The sequence below is a fragment of the Erigeron canadensis genome, chromosome 7, assembly GCF_010389155.1.
Source record: "Erigeron canadensis isolate Cc75 chromosome 7, C_canadensis_v1, whole genome shotgun sequence".
Lineage (NCBI taxonomy): Eukaryota > Viridiplantae > Streptophyta > Magnoliopsida > Asterales > Asteraceae > Erigeron > Erigeron canadensis.
Genome location: NC_057767.1, coordinates 10,426,267 through 10,440,352, shown reverse-complemented (window position 1 = coordinate 10,440,352; position 14,086 = coordinate 10,426,267). Strand labels below are relative to the sequence as shown.

The following is a 14,086-nucleotide window of genomic DNA, read 5'->3' as shown; positions in this document are numbered from 1 at the left end:
ATGTTTAGCTTAATATGAGATGTTTTGTGAATAAAAAGGAATAAAGATTTAACGACTCGAATGAAGGAGTATATACACTACTACAAATTTGAGGTAATAGAGACCGGTTAAAAATTTATAAAAGAATAGAGACCGGTTGAAAAAATTATATAGACCGGTCGAGTACAAAATCTCTAAACTTTTCTAAACTTTTTAAAATTTAGAGACCACTTGTTTTGTATTCAACTAGTCTCTATTCTTATTATTAAATGCATTTTTTTCCTAAAATAAATAGAGACCGTTTTATTTATAACTAACCGGTCTTTTTCTTTTCTTGAAAAAAAAAGTCTCCCCAAGTTATACATTCAATATAACCATATTCATAACAAACAACAAAATTTATTATATTTCAATCATTAAAATAACTTTTAATGTTATTGTAATGACAGATATATATATATATATATATATATATAGAGGTTTTAGGTAAAATAAAACAACTATTAAAGTAAAATAAATAAAACAATAGGCTTCTATTCATTGAAAATCACTGTGCATCATGAAAATCATCATGCATCAATTACTTCGTGAATCTTTGTGCATCAATATCACCATGATCTAAGAGTCAAGATCTTGTCTTATTTGTTTTACTTTAATACTTGTTTTACAGTACCCAACCCCTATATATATATATATATACTTAAATGAACTATCTTTACATATAACTTTTAAAATTTTATTATATCAACTTTATAATGAAATTTCTTAAAAAATCTTTTTTCTTCTTTTATATATCTTTTGTTTCGTATGATATAAAATTGTTATTTTATTTTAATTTGGCTTTTTTTTTAATTATTATACTCAGACGTTGTCAAACTCACAATATCATACGATAACACTGAGAAAAATAATCTTTCAAACGTATAACGGATAAAATTATACTACTGAATAGGGATGTGCACGGTTTGGTCCAAACCGGCTAACCCATTTAAACCGAGATAATTGGACGGATTGGTTGGTTTGAAATCAAAATTTTAAGTCGTCGTTTGTTTTTTTCGTAAAACAATCCTATGGTTTGGTTTTGGTTTTAGATACTATACAATCCGGAAAAATCAAACCAGACCACTGCTTATCGTTGTAGATTAAAAAAACCTCGACACTTTTAAGATCAGAAAACTTAAGCATGGATATACTTTATTTCATGCTTATAAGTCTAAACGACTTCACCAATATATACACATTGCTTTTATTGAAAAACTAAGGGTGCAAATCATAACTTTGTTGTAGTGAAGAATACATAAATCAAAAGTAACAATTTCTCTTTCAGAATTGTACACTGAAGTAGGTAGCAAGTGACCCAGGGATCAATGGATCGGTAGCAGCACAACAAAGAAGCTCGTTATGTAAAAATTCATCCATAGATGATCTCTTATCCAGCCATAAACAATTAAATTTATATATAAGTAAAGTTAAACTACATTAATTGTTCTATACAGATTAGCTGTTTAAAAGGGTTAATAAATGATGCTATTCATATGGGTGATGTTTTAAATGTTATAGATGGACAAGAGATCATCTATGGATGAATTTTTACATAACAAGCTTCTTTGTTGTGCTGTTACCGGTCCATTGATCCCTGGGTCACTTGCTACCGAGTTCAGTGTATAATTTTGAAAGAAAAATTGTTACTTTTGATTTATGTATTCTTCGCTACAACAAAGTTGTGATTTGCACACTTAGTTTTTCAATAAAAGCAATGTGTATATATTGGTGAAGTCATTTAGACTTATAAACGTGAAATAAAGTATATCCATGCTTATAATTGTAGACGAATTTATGTTTCTGATCTTAAAAGTGCCGAGATTTTTTTAATCTACAACGATAAGCATAAATTCAACATTTTTATTTCTTATTGTATTTCTTCTTCCTTATAAACTTCAACATATTTCACATGTTTATAAGTTTGAACTGTAATCTTGTGATGAAAAAAGTTTAAGTTCTCATATTTGTTGTAGTGCCTAAAGAACTGATCACCTCATAGACTGATCTACCATTTCCAAAGATAAAATTGTTGTTTTTGTCACTCGAACAGTTTTTGAAATAATATCTTCCTAGATCATCATGGAGAGTATCTTGATGTCCATAGAACACACATTATGAAAAGCTGCTTGATCGACCACAACTATCAATGTGACGACATGAGCTCCAATCTCACCTGGGTTTGGGGGACGGGTTGTGTTCTTTTCCGTTCAAAACAATCACAAATATCAATATTGAAAATAAAATAAATACGTAAGTAGAGACCAAAAAGTTGCACATGATCTATAATTTACTTGCATTACCTTAAAGCTGATATCGTAAGCCATGAATTTTGAGGCGAAAATGCCAATAGAGTAGCTGAAAATAATGGTGTTGCTTGAACCAACATTAATTGGCGTTTTAAGAGTGAACCAACAGTGTCATTTCTCTCTTGGAACGCCACTACAGGTTCAAGTAACGACAATTATTTTAGCTACTCAGTAGGCATTTTTGCTCCAGATTTCATGGCTTACAATATCAACTTTAAGGAGATGTAAGTATACCATAAATTCCCATGTACAATATATAATTAAGTGCTTACTCATGTATTTATTAATGTTTCAAGATTGATATTTGTGATTATTTTAAACGACAAAGAACACAACTCCTTCCCCAAGCCAAGATGTGGTTGGAGCTTAGGCAGTCGCATTGTGAACTGGGCCGATCAAGCAGCTTTTTATAATTGTAAGTTCTATATATTGAAATCAAGAGACTCTCCTTTGATGATCTGTGAAGGCATTATTTCAACAATCATTGAGGGCACAACAAATTTCATCTTTGGAAACGGTAGATCACTGTATGAGGTAATGGCTTCTTCAGGCATTATAACATATTCATGGCAATTGCGGGGTCCAAATTTTCTAGATTCTAATTATGATCAAACCCGGTTATTTTCAAAGACCCTTAAATCCAGCTCGGAAAATATTTTGTTCACATCTAACTTTAAACTCAAAGACTTAAAAATCTCAAGTCATTCATATCGTTCTTTGCACTATCTATGGATATTACTCAATATTTTGAGTTCGATCCTTATCGATGGTAAAACCTTGGGGTTAGTCATTATCGATGGTAAAACCTGGTTATTTTCAAAGACCCGTAAATCCATGACTCACTCGAATCTGACCCAGAACCGACCCGACACAAACTTGTACGTACTCGCGGGTACGGGTCAACCCGGTTTGGTCGGATTTCGACCCGTACACCGCCCTAGGTAGCATTATACACTGGAACGGAAATGAATTTGAAAATGCAATTTCGTAAGAGAATTTCATTAACCTACAATGAAGACCATATTCAAAGTTAACAAATGGCATCGACAAAAACCAAAATCTGTTCCAAAATACAAAAAGCAATCTTAATTTGTTCATAAATGGTTAAGCAATTCCTAGCAAAAATAAACAAAATCAGCTCGGAAGGCATTGAGGCCCTGCCAATCCGACTGTCGGCTTAGGCCCAATTTTTTGAGGGTTCACAATTTTAAATTATACGATGTATAATGTGTACTTGATTAATTAGTGTCTAAAATATAACTTCAAACATTTTACATAAAGGGAAAATGATCCATTTACCTAAGCTTAGGTGCTGTTACTTTAAAAAAAATTACAAATTAAACCTTTGAATTTGATAAACGTACATAGCCCCATAAATTTTACATAACCTCTCCCTAATTTTTACATTACCCCTTACTTTATCTAAGATAGGTGCATATTTTACCTAATCTTTCCCCTTACATAAAACATAACTAATTGTTACAATGTTACTCGTTATTTACAAAAAAATTCTTTAATATATTTGAATTCGAGCCATTGGCGTTTTTTCCTGCTCAACCTAAACACGTACATAAAACCTTAATACGATCTAGAAGCATTAATGACGATTTTGTCACTTTTCCTACTAGATTGAAAAAGTATATTAGAACATGATGTTATTTGGTACTAATGTCAAACATATACCATCAAAGTCCACAAACTAACCACCACCAAATAGCATAGTAGGTACCTGCAACAAACTTGTATAAAAATGTTTACTTTCACAAAGGTATTGAGCTTGAATCACTTGACTACAAAAACAAAGCTTTTTAGACAAAACATCCTATAATATGCAAACCAAATGTGAAATCACTTGTTTACCTCCTAACTTTTCTCATATATCATCGTAATATTGAGATTCAAAACCATACGAAAAAAACATCAGTTGTTACTTATTTTTACTTCTTTTAATAAGCAGACCAAGACACAGCAAATTTATACACATATGTATAACAGTTAAAGTTTCAGGTAAGGCCTAGATATATAATTAATTTTTTCTTGATTGTGCTCTTTATATACTATTTTGCTAGATTATGTTCTTTTTATTTAATAATATTTCTGTTGTTGAAAAGAAAAATTGTCCCATACCAAGAATTGATTGAACGATAACTCATCAGTAGTTTATAAATTTCATGAAAAGACAGTGAGTTAGTTTGTAACGTTAAATTTGCTTCAATCTATAAATTCTAACCAAAATTTAGTTCATAAAACACAAAAGTACCCTTTTGTGCCGTCATGTTTTTATCCAAAAGTAACAATAAAAGCAAAATTATTTTCCATAATCTTTCAATTTTACTGTACAAACTTAAAGCTTAAAACACACTAAGCTAGCCCACAAAAATAACAAAATCAAATTCAACTTTTGATGCACATAGTTGAACAAAACTATAAACAATGGACATATTCGATGATAATCATATTCTAGAAATTAGTAATAAATATATACTTTCACACAATTGATCGAAGAAGAAACCGAAAATAGTTTAGCTTTGTGACTTCGAAAGCAATGTGTTCTTATTTGCATTTAGCTTTTCTTGCTTGAAACCTCGCCATTATTTCTAGAGAAAAGATCGGGATACGGGCAATTTAGGTCTTGTTTTTGTTTCAATATTGTGCAACTTCGTTTATATGTTCACCGATTTTTTTTTTCCATTCTCACAATTTCTCTCTACAAACAAAGAATGAAAATAATGGAAATGTTAGTTTCTCACTATTTCTTTTTATAGTAGTATTTACTTTCAAGTTTCAAATACAAACAATTTTAGTAATCCATTTTCATAGTTTCCTTTCTACTCCCATACAGCTTAATTTATGTACAAATAGTTTGAAAATTGAATGCCACCCACCAAACAGGATGTATAGTTGAAATTTGAAACACGGCAAAAGCATGTGATTCAAAATAAATTTTTAGTGAACATTTGTATTAATATCTCCCAACAAACAATCATTTAATTATAAACCAACTTTGTCAGCTTTATATACATATATTTCGTCACGTAAATATGTATCAATATATTTACATAACACATACACACATATCAGGAATATTAATACTATAAAATCATTCTCTCTTGGTGACATCACGGCATGAAGACGGAAGATTGCGGTTTATATTGATCGAGGTTGGTTTATTTTATTTTATTTTTTCTTAAGTTTAATTAGCTTCAAAAAAAAAAAAAAATTTTAAGTTAACCCTATTTCTTCTTATTTGTTTAAGATTTATGGGTGTATAGTTAGTAGTTGGTCACTGGTAGCTCGTGGCTAGCAACTGCTGATTGTTACTGGTCGATGTAATTAAAAGCCATTAACTGAAAATATGTAGATTTATTTAAGTGTTTGATATAATAGCTAAATTTGTTAAGAAAAAGTTGGAATCCAACAAGAGTAGATAAAAATTACTCCGTAATTTTCATTTGTAAAAACTAATTGTATATCTATGCCACTTTGATGTCTTTTAGACTTGAAACAGGCTAATATTGGTAAAGGGAAATGATAAATGTATCAAAAAAGTGATAAACATAATCTTCATAGCATTCTGTATAAGTATGTATTGCACAGTTGCAGTAGATGAATTGGAAGTTGTGGTACTCCAATTGGTAAATGTTTTGATGGGTAAAATATAAATAGAATAACAACGTACAGCTGATGAGCCAGTGATTACGGTTCCAAATGCCAAATCCTCAAAAGCCCATTGGTTAGATTCTATTGTGGGTTATTTTCTGTCCTTTAGCTAGTTTGACTTAGCTATTGGACATTTGGAGCGGCAGATTTGACCATACAATAACCTTAAAATCAGATGGTTGATTTTTGTCCTTTAGCTAGTTTGACTTAGTACTAATTTTACATTTGGAGCGGCAGTTTTGAGCTCAAATAACCTTAACTAACAAGATGCAAAACGGCCATTAAACTCAATAAGCCGGCCATCCCACTACAACCTTATACTCGTAATATTAATACACCTTTATAACAAGCTAATGAGGTGAGATAGAAAACATTGAGAAACCAAAATACAATCAAAATAAACATTTTTTGAACACAATATTGTGTATTGTCATGGATGCAATTAGTGAAAGATCTGAGAAATCGTATATAGAACCATCGATTGTCATGGAACCTATCAAAAAACTACCATCGTATAAGGTAATGTATTTATATAGTGTGTGATCACATTTCTTTTGACGATTATTTCGTAACGGATATTTTTATTTTTATTTTTTGAAAACTTTGCAGAAACTAGAGAGTGTAGACGTGTCAACGATGACGTTGGTGAGCAATGGTTGTGTTGATTTTAGAGGGAGGATTGCTGATAAACGAAGAACCGGAGGATGGAAAGCTTCTCCCTTCATCATTGGTAAAGATATATATCGAAATTTTAATCACATTTAGCTATGAAAGAACATATCATTGATCAACTTGTGAGTACTTGTTCAGCTTAATTAATTATATTACTTTTGTTAGTAAACGAGGTGGCAGAGAGGCTGGCCTTTTTCGCAGTAGCCGTGAGTATGGTTCTATATTTAGTAAGGGAAATGCACGAATCGCTACCAAATGCAGCCACACATGTAACCGATTGGATTGGGGCTGCATATGTGCTTACTCTGTTAGGAGCTTTCGTGGCAGACGCTTATTTGGGCCGATTCTTAACCATCATAGTCTTCTCATTGATCTACTTTGCTGGGATGGTAATGCTGACGATTTCAGCTAAACTCGACAGCTTACGTCCACCACTTTGCCTCAAAAGACCTTGTTCCCCTGCATCAGATAATCAAACAGCCTTTCTTTATACCGCGCTTGGTTTAATTGCCATTGGCACCGGCGGTATAAAGCCTTGTGTGTCGTCTTTTGGGGCTGACCAGTTTGATGAAGAGGATGAGAGTGAAGTTGTGAAAAAGTATGCGTTTTTTAATTGGTTTTTCTTTGGAATTAACATGGGTGCATTGCTTGGAATCACTCTTATGGTTTATGTGCAACAAGAAAAAGGGTTTGCTTGGGGTTTTGGTATCCCTACTATAACTATGTTTACTTCGATCGTTATTTTGGTCGCTGGATTCTCGAGTTATCGGTACAAGAAACCGATGGGGAGCCCGTTCACGAGATTTGTTCAGGTAATTTGGGGGTGCATATATTCAGGTTTAACTATTTAAGTTTTTGCTTTGTTTCAATATTCACAACTTATATACAGTATATGTACTTTTAAGAAAGGCTACATCACAAATCCTTATGTATATGTATATATATACACAAAATGAATGAGACTTGAACCCACAACTTATAAGTTAATTACATTTGTTAATAAATTTCTTTGATCCGCCACTGCAGGTAATTGTGGTCGCCATCAAGAACCATGTCCGAGGAGTTCGTGTCACATCCAACGACAAACTCTACGAGGTCACCACTCAAGAGTCAGCCATTTTCGGTGCAAGAAAACTTATTCACACTCCACAATACCGATTCTTAGATAAAGCAGCAGTCATGATAGAAGATCAAGAAACATCAGAAGTACCATCAATCACACGAAACAGATGGAACTTATGCACAGTAACACAAGTTGAAGAATTCAAATGCTTCATTCGGGTTTTACCAATTTGGGCAACAACTATTGCTTTATCAATCTCCTTTGCACAACTTTCCACTTTTTTCATAAGCCAAGCTGCCTTAATGGACCGAAAACTTGGGTCAAACTTTGTCATCCCATCTGGGTCCATACCTGTTTTCTCAGCAATCAACGCTTTAATCCTCGTCCCCATTTATGAAAAACTTATTGTCCCGTTCCTCAGAAACAAAACGGGCCACCACCGTGGACTTACCTCGTTACAACGTATGGGTGTCGGCCTTTTCATTTCTATTTTCGCAATGGCATCAGCTGCAGTCGTGGAACATAAACGTAGAAATCACTCTAACCCGACGTCTTTAAGTGTATTTTGGTTATTTCCTCAGTTTTTTCTCATGGGTAGTGCAGAGGTTTTTACATATGTGGGCCAATTAGAGTTTTTTTACGACGAAGCGACGGATGGTACCAGAAGTATAAGCAGTGCAATGTTTTTGAGCGAAATTGGGATAGGAAGTTGGTTGAGTACCGCGCTTGTTAAGATCGTCGAAAAAGCGACTGGGAAAGAGGAGAAAGGATGGTTGAGAAATGATTTGAATGCAAGTAAGTTGGATTATTTTTACTGGATTTTGATGGGGATTAATGTGGTTAATTTGGTGGTTTATATGTGGGTTGCAAGAAGGTATAAAGGTAGAGATGGAGCAAGTGCTGTCACAAGTGTTAGAGATGATTCCACTATTATTGATCATCAAAGTTGATTAATATCGCTTAATTAAAACTTTCATTGTTTTCAAACATTTGTTGTGTATTTATAAAATCATGTAAAACTTATTTATTTGCTAAGTGACTTGTATCCAAAAGTTTAATTTGCCCCTAGCTAATTAATTCAGCTGGTGATTTTTTTAAGGTATAGTGTTCATCACAAAGAAAATTGCAAAAGATTGCGGGTTTGTAAAAGTGGTAATTCCTAGCTTCCCAAACTTAGAATGTGTTATTGTGATGACCCGACCGATTTTACTACACAATTGTGCCCTTTTAGCTAGTTGTATGTATACGTATAACTTATAAATACATTTATCAATAAATTAGTGGCGGCTTAAGGTTTTGAAGGCCTTAAACGAAGTCGGTTTTGGGGGCCTAGTTCATAAGCATATAATGTAAAGTAAACAAAAAAAGTTAGCTCGGCTTATATATGTTATGGAACTACTATTAATGAAAAAATGCAAATGTAGATTCAAAAATCAGTAAAAGTACATGTTATTGCAATGCAAATTATATAATGGTATTTCGTCAAAATTCATACATTAAGTCTATTAAACAAAATATTGAGGTCCTACATTTTTTGGGGCCTAAAGCGATAGCTTAGTTTCATAAGACTATTGAGCCACCTATGTCAACAATAAATTTTAAAAAATATAGATATTCTATTTGATAGGATACACTTAAATTGTTCTGGACCTATACTTATTTACCCTATATACTAAAAACCAACTTAGTTTTTAAAAGTCTTTAAGCTCAATGTACAACTTACAATTCTTTATGCTGAATGTACAACTTCTAAGACTTTACAATTTCTTAAGCATAATAATATTAAGGATAAATACACACAAGATATACATGTGGATAAACTATTAAATCCTCAACCAGGCATCACCGCCGGTAACCACCGTCGTTCACCACCATCTTCAACAACCACCAATGAAACCACCACTTGGCAACACCGAAACACTGTCTATCTCACAGACACATATACATAACCGACAAATCTTCAACAACCGCCTCCGGAACATTCACAGTCGGTAACCACCGCCAGTTACCACCGCCGGTAACAACCATTTTAAATCAGTAAATCACCATATTAAACTTCTCACCTACTTCAAAATCAACAAAAAATTATACATACATAACGTATAGCTATATATTTGTAAGATAAATTAAAGTGGTAGTGACATGAGACTATGTATAGTGGGTATACCACCATTAACAATCTGTGAAAAAAGAAATAAAAACAAAATAAGTAAATAACAAAAAGGGGAGCGGTAGTTAACAAATAAATGCTAGAAAAGGGAGTTTCTTACGTTCTACCGTCATCTCCTCTTTTTTTCCACCCATTATCGATGAGAACAAATAAAGGGGATCTTAAATTCTTTGCATGTCGACGATACACTTTGTGAAACAATGGTGACATTGCCAATTTGTCATCTTTAGTAAATAAATAGAATAAAATGTTTTCTGATATGATATAAAAACATCGTTGAATACATGTCTTCAAATACTCCTTACAAATTGTTGTATTACTGAAAGAAAGCAGCTGAGTATAGATATAGATACATGGAATATAAAAAGAAAACCATCTGTGAAAAAGTAGTAAAGAGAAAAAATAGATATAAATACATGGAATATAAAAAGAAAATTAATGAAAACTGTTTTGTGAAACGGTGGGAAGAAGCGGTAGGTGATAAATACACGTGACAAGTCAAAAACCCACCTAGGTACTTACTGTTTTTAAAAACCATCTCAATAATAGGTTATACTCCATATATTCTAGATGTATATAAATTTTATTAAGCAAGCTCTTTGTTATTAACATAACATGTATTGAAAAGATACTTTGTTCTAATTCATAATTCGTTTATGATGGTTTATGGTTAAACTTTATAATCTATTTGCTACGAATAATTTATCGATCTGGAAATTTACCCTATATATTTTTAATCTTTTACATTTATCTTTATGTTTTAACCCTTCAAGTTCCATATTAGGTTTTTATGTTTCTATCAAACAACCTCCATTTATACTTAGCCTCTGTTTGGTGTGACGTTTATTTTTCTTTAACTGATCATTCCTTGCTTATATTGTTAGAGTGCCAAATTAATGGTTGTTAGTGACTTTATCAAATAACATTGTCATCTAAAAAAATAATCTACTTGAGTCCCGCTGCAAGGTGTGTGATATAATCTGCGACAACGTATGTAATAAACAACTACATTTTAAACCCCCGCGGCAACGCGCGGGTGTTTATTTCTAGTACTTCTCTATTTTTCAAAACTGTCTACTGAACTACAAGATTACCTCCATCATTTATTAACTACTAGCTGAGTGCTCGCGCGTTGCAGCCACTCCAGTTTATTTTGCCGTAACGATATTAATTTAGAAGATGTTTAAAATATTCTTGCCTTCATCCCCGCATTTAAGTGTATCGGCTAGATATATATTTCATTAATCTATCAAACAAAAAATTAACAAAAAATTAAAACGATTATTAGCTGATCATTAACAACAATTATGAGATGCATAGTGCGTGAGTTAAGGAGAGGTAGTTTAGGAATATTCAGAAAAGTGCTTAATGTATTAATGTTATCCCTCTTTGTAAGGGGTATTGATAGTATTTAAAAATTTCCAACTGATGTACTTTTAATATGTGTAATTAAATTACTTACAACATAAAGTATCCCATTTTACATCGAATATATTTATATTAACAACGACACCGCTATTGCCATTATTTTCTCGCCGCCACCACAACCCCACCGCCTGTCGTCGTAGCTGTAGTTGTCGCTGTCACCACCACCAAACCGGTGTATCACCCGGACTTGTATGTGTATCTAGTTTACTAATTATGAATTTATGATTAGAAATAACTACAGAGATTTGACATAAGAAACAAGGGATAAGAAAGAAGGGATAAGGAAAATTAAATGCGATAAAAGTTGTTCTAACTTTAGTCATGCCAACGTAATGTCAGGTTTATTCTTCCAAATTTGTTACTTAAACATAACTTCAACCTAAACGAGATATGCATCGAAAAGTATGTCCCATTGTTAGTAACGTAAAAACTTATTTTTCCACTGATATCATGAATATGCAACCATATCAATTAACGAGACATTAATAGATTTGTTGTATACCCTTGGTTAAACGTGGCTCATCTATATTAAACCATCTTGTTATTGCTATAAATAGATGTATTATTATCGACTATATATCGAGGAGTTTAGAGTTACGTTGTGAGTGAAAATCCGTAAGAAAATGAGGATCATTTGTGGTTAATTGAAGTTAGAGATCGGAAATGTCGGAAGGGCTCGACTCGGCTTGGCGCTGCTTGGTTTGAACTTTTTTCTGCAAAATGAAGGTAAATGTTTTGCATTTCAATAAATTTATTGATTTGGCTATTTATATAATAACTAACTTGTTTGTTCTTGTGTCGAACTCATAAACTTTTAGTTGGTGAGTTGTTTTGCATACAGTCTCCACATTGTTTATTTTATGTTTCAATTGAGGTATTTACTCAATGGGTTGGTAGCTCATTTTTAAAATCTTAAATCTTGAGAAAATCTGACATGATTCGAATCTTCTTACATGTATAGAACTAGATCATTATGAGGGGTTTTTATGAGTTCTGGGTTTCATTCTAAATAGTTTGAGTTCTAACTACTGCCCAATAGTTTGAGTTCTAACTACTGCCCAATTCTCAAATACTAACTTCTAACTTAATGTAAAAAAAAAAAACTTATTTAAATACGTTGCATGACTTGATGACATGGTGCCAAACTCTGCCAATAACATCCATTATTCAGCTTAGATGAAAATTTAATGGGCCCACTAATGAAAAACTAATGTCTGCGATAGTGCCATTAAGAAGGCCTAATGGACATAGACGATTGAAGGGCCCAATGGACAAATAGCGCGAGGCTACGCCAAAATGACAAATGTATTATGTAGCACAAACGTTTACACCGAAAGCATAAAATTAAAACAAAACAAATACAAACTTCTGACAAACAATAATAGAGATAAAGTATTTAGGAGATGCCATGTGAGAACGACCTTAACCTTCGTCTTGAGTTTTTAAAGACGAAAAACAAGACATATATTTCATATGTAACACTTGGCATATCATGTTTTATGTAACATCCTGAAGCCCAAACTCTTGGTCTGATATAATGTTTTCGGACAAACAACGTCATATCGGAGGTTTTTAGTAGCTTAGAACTCTAAATTTATTCTAATGTAAAACGGATTATCACCACAATTTCCCTAATAGGATACAATAATAAACTATCAGCATGTTTTGACAACATCTACCACTACATGGACTAGATCAAGTAATAATAAATGAACTTCATCTACCAAAATACCATAATTAAAAAAAATATATATACAAAGATGTCCAAAAAACAAGGTGAGTTAGGCCTCTGTCAACCCTGCAGCTTTTTTTGGTTCTTCCTTATTGCCACATTAGTTTTTCTCTCTCCTTAAATCATCTCTTCATACTCACTACCAACCCTACCTCTTCCTCATCTCCCCCTTCACTTTTATTTATCTATATTTTATGTTTATGTATGTGTTTTTATAATGGTGGGACCACACCACCTCTTCCTCACCCAACGATGGGGGAAGAGGGAAAGAAGGAAGAGCTAAGACGAGGAGGGTGCTATTGCGGGAAGAGTGGAGAAGGAAGGAAGACGAGTTTTGAAGCCGGGGTTGGCACCGGCCTTAAGCAATAATAGTAACTAGAAAATTTTGGACCCCACGTTGCGGGGTCTCAATTCCTTTGTTGAAACGGTTCGTTATTTTAGTATATATGCCGTGAACTTTCGACAGCTTAATAGAAATAATTTTGTCATGAATATGTTTGTTTAAAAGTATGCAAGAAAACAAAACGTAACCCGTAGTAGAAACCTGAACGGGATGTGATATGACAAAAATATTAATATATTAATTCAGATATCAGGTGGATGCCATATAGCAAAATGCAAGTAGTGGTACGGTGTGTATCACAATAAGGTTGAATGACAATTAAAAAGTGTGAAAAAATAATAGAAGTAACCCGTAATAAAAAATCCGAAAAGGAAAAACAAAAATAAAAAAGAAAAAGACGTGACAAAATCCGAACAGGATGCAATGTGGCGAAATCTAAAATATAGAAAACGTGCGATGTGTCACTTTATAGCCGATGCGACGTGTCAAGTTTTAATAAGCATGGTGACTATTGATAACCATGCCAAAAAAAAACGAAAGAAAAAACTCAAAATGGGATCTGTAATGTCAGAATCTAAATAGTGATGTGGGGTATATGATGAACCAATAAAAGAGATCATATACGCAAAAAAAAAGGTTTCAAAAAACCAAGAAAAACCCAAAAGATAAATAACCTTAATGAAAATAGAAA

At 32.8% G+C, this 14,086-nt stretch overlaps 1 protein-coding gene across 1 annotated transcript; it reads left to right on the top strand.

Moving 5' to 3' along the window:
* Window positions 1-5,370: 5,370 nt before the first annotated feature.
* LOC122607606 (protein NRT1/ PTR FAMILY 8.1-like) lies at window positions 5,371-8,820 on the top strand. The gene is made up of 4 exons (XM_043780620.1): window positions 5,371-5,488; window positions 6,597-6,717; window positions 6,825-7,471; window positions 7,686-8,820. The coding sequence occupies exons 2-4, from the start codon at window positions 6,624-6,626 to the stop codon at window positions 8,670-8,672; spliced, it is 1,728 nt and encodes a 575-aa protein (XP_043636555.1). The 5' UTR covers window positions 5,371-5,488; window positions 6,597-6,623; the 3' UTR covers window positions 8,673-8,820.
* Window positions 8,821-14,086: the final 5,266 nt, after the last annotated feature.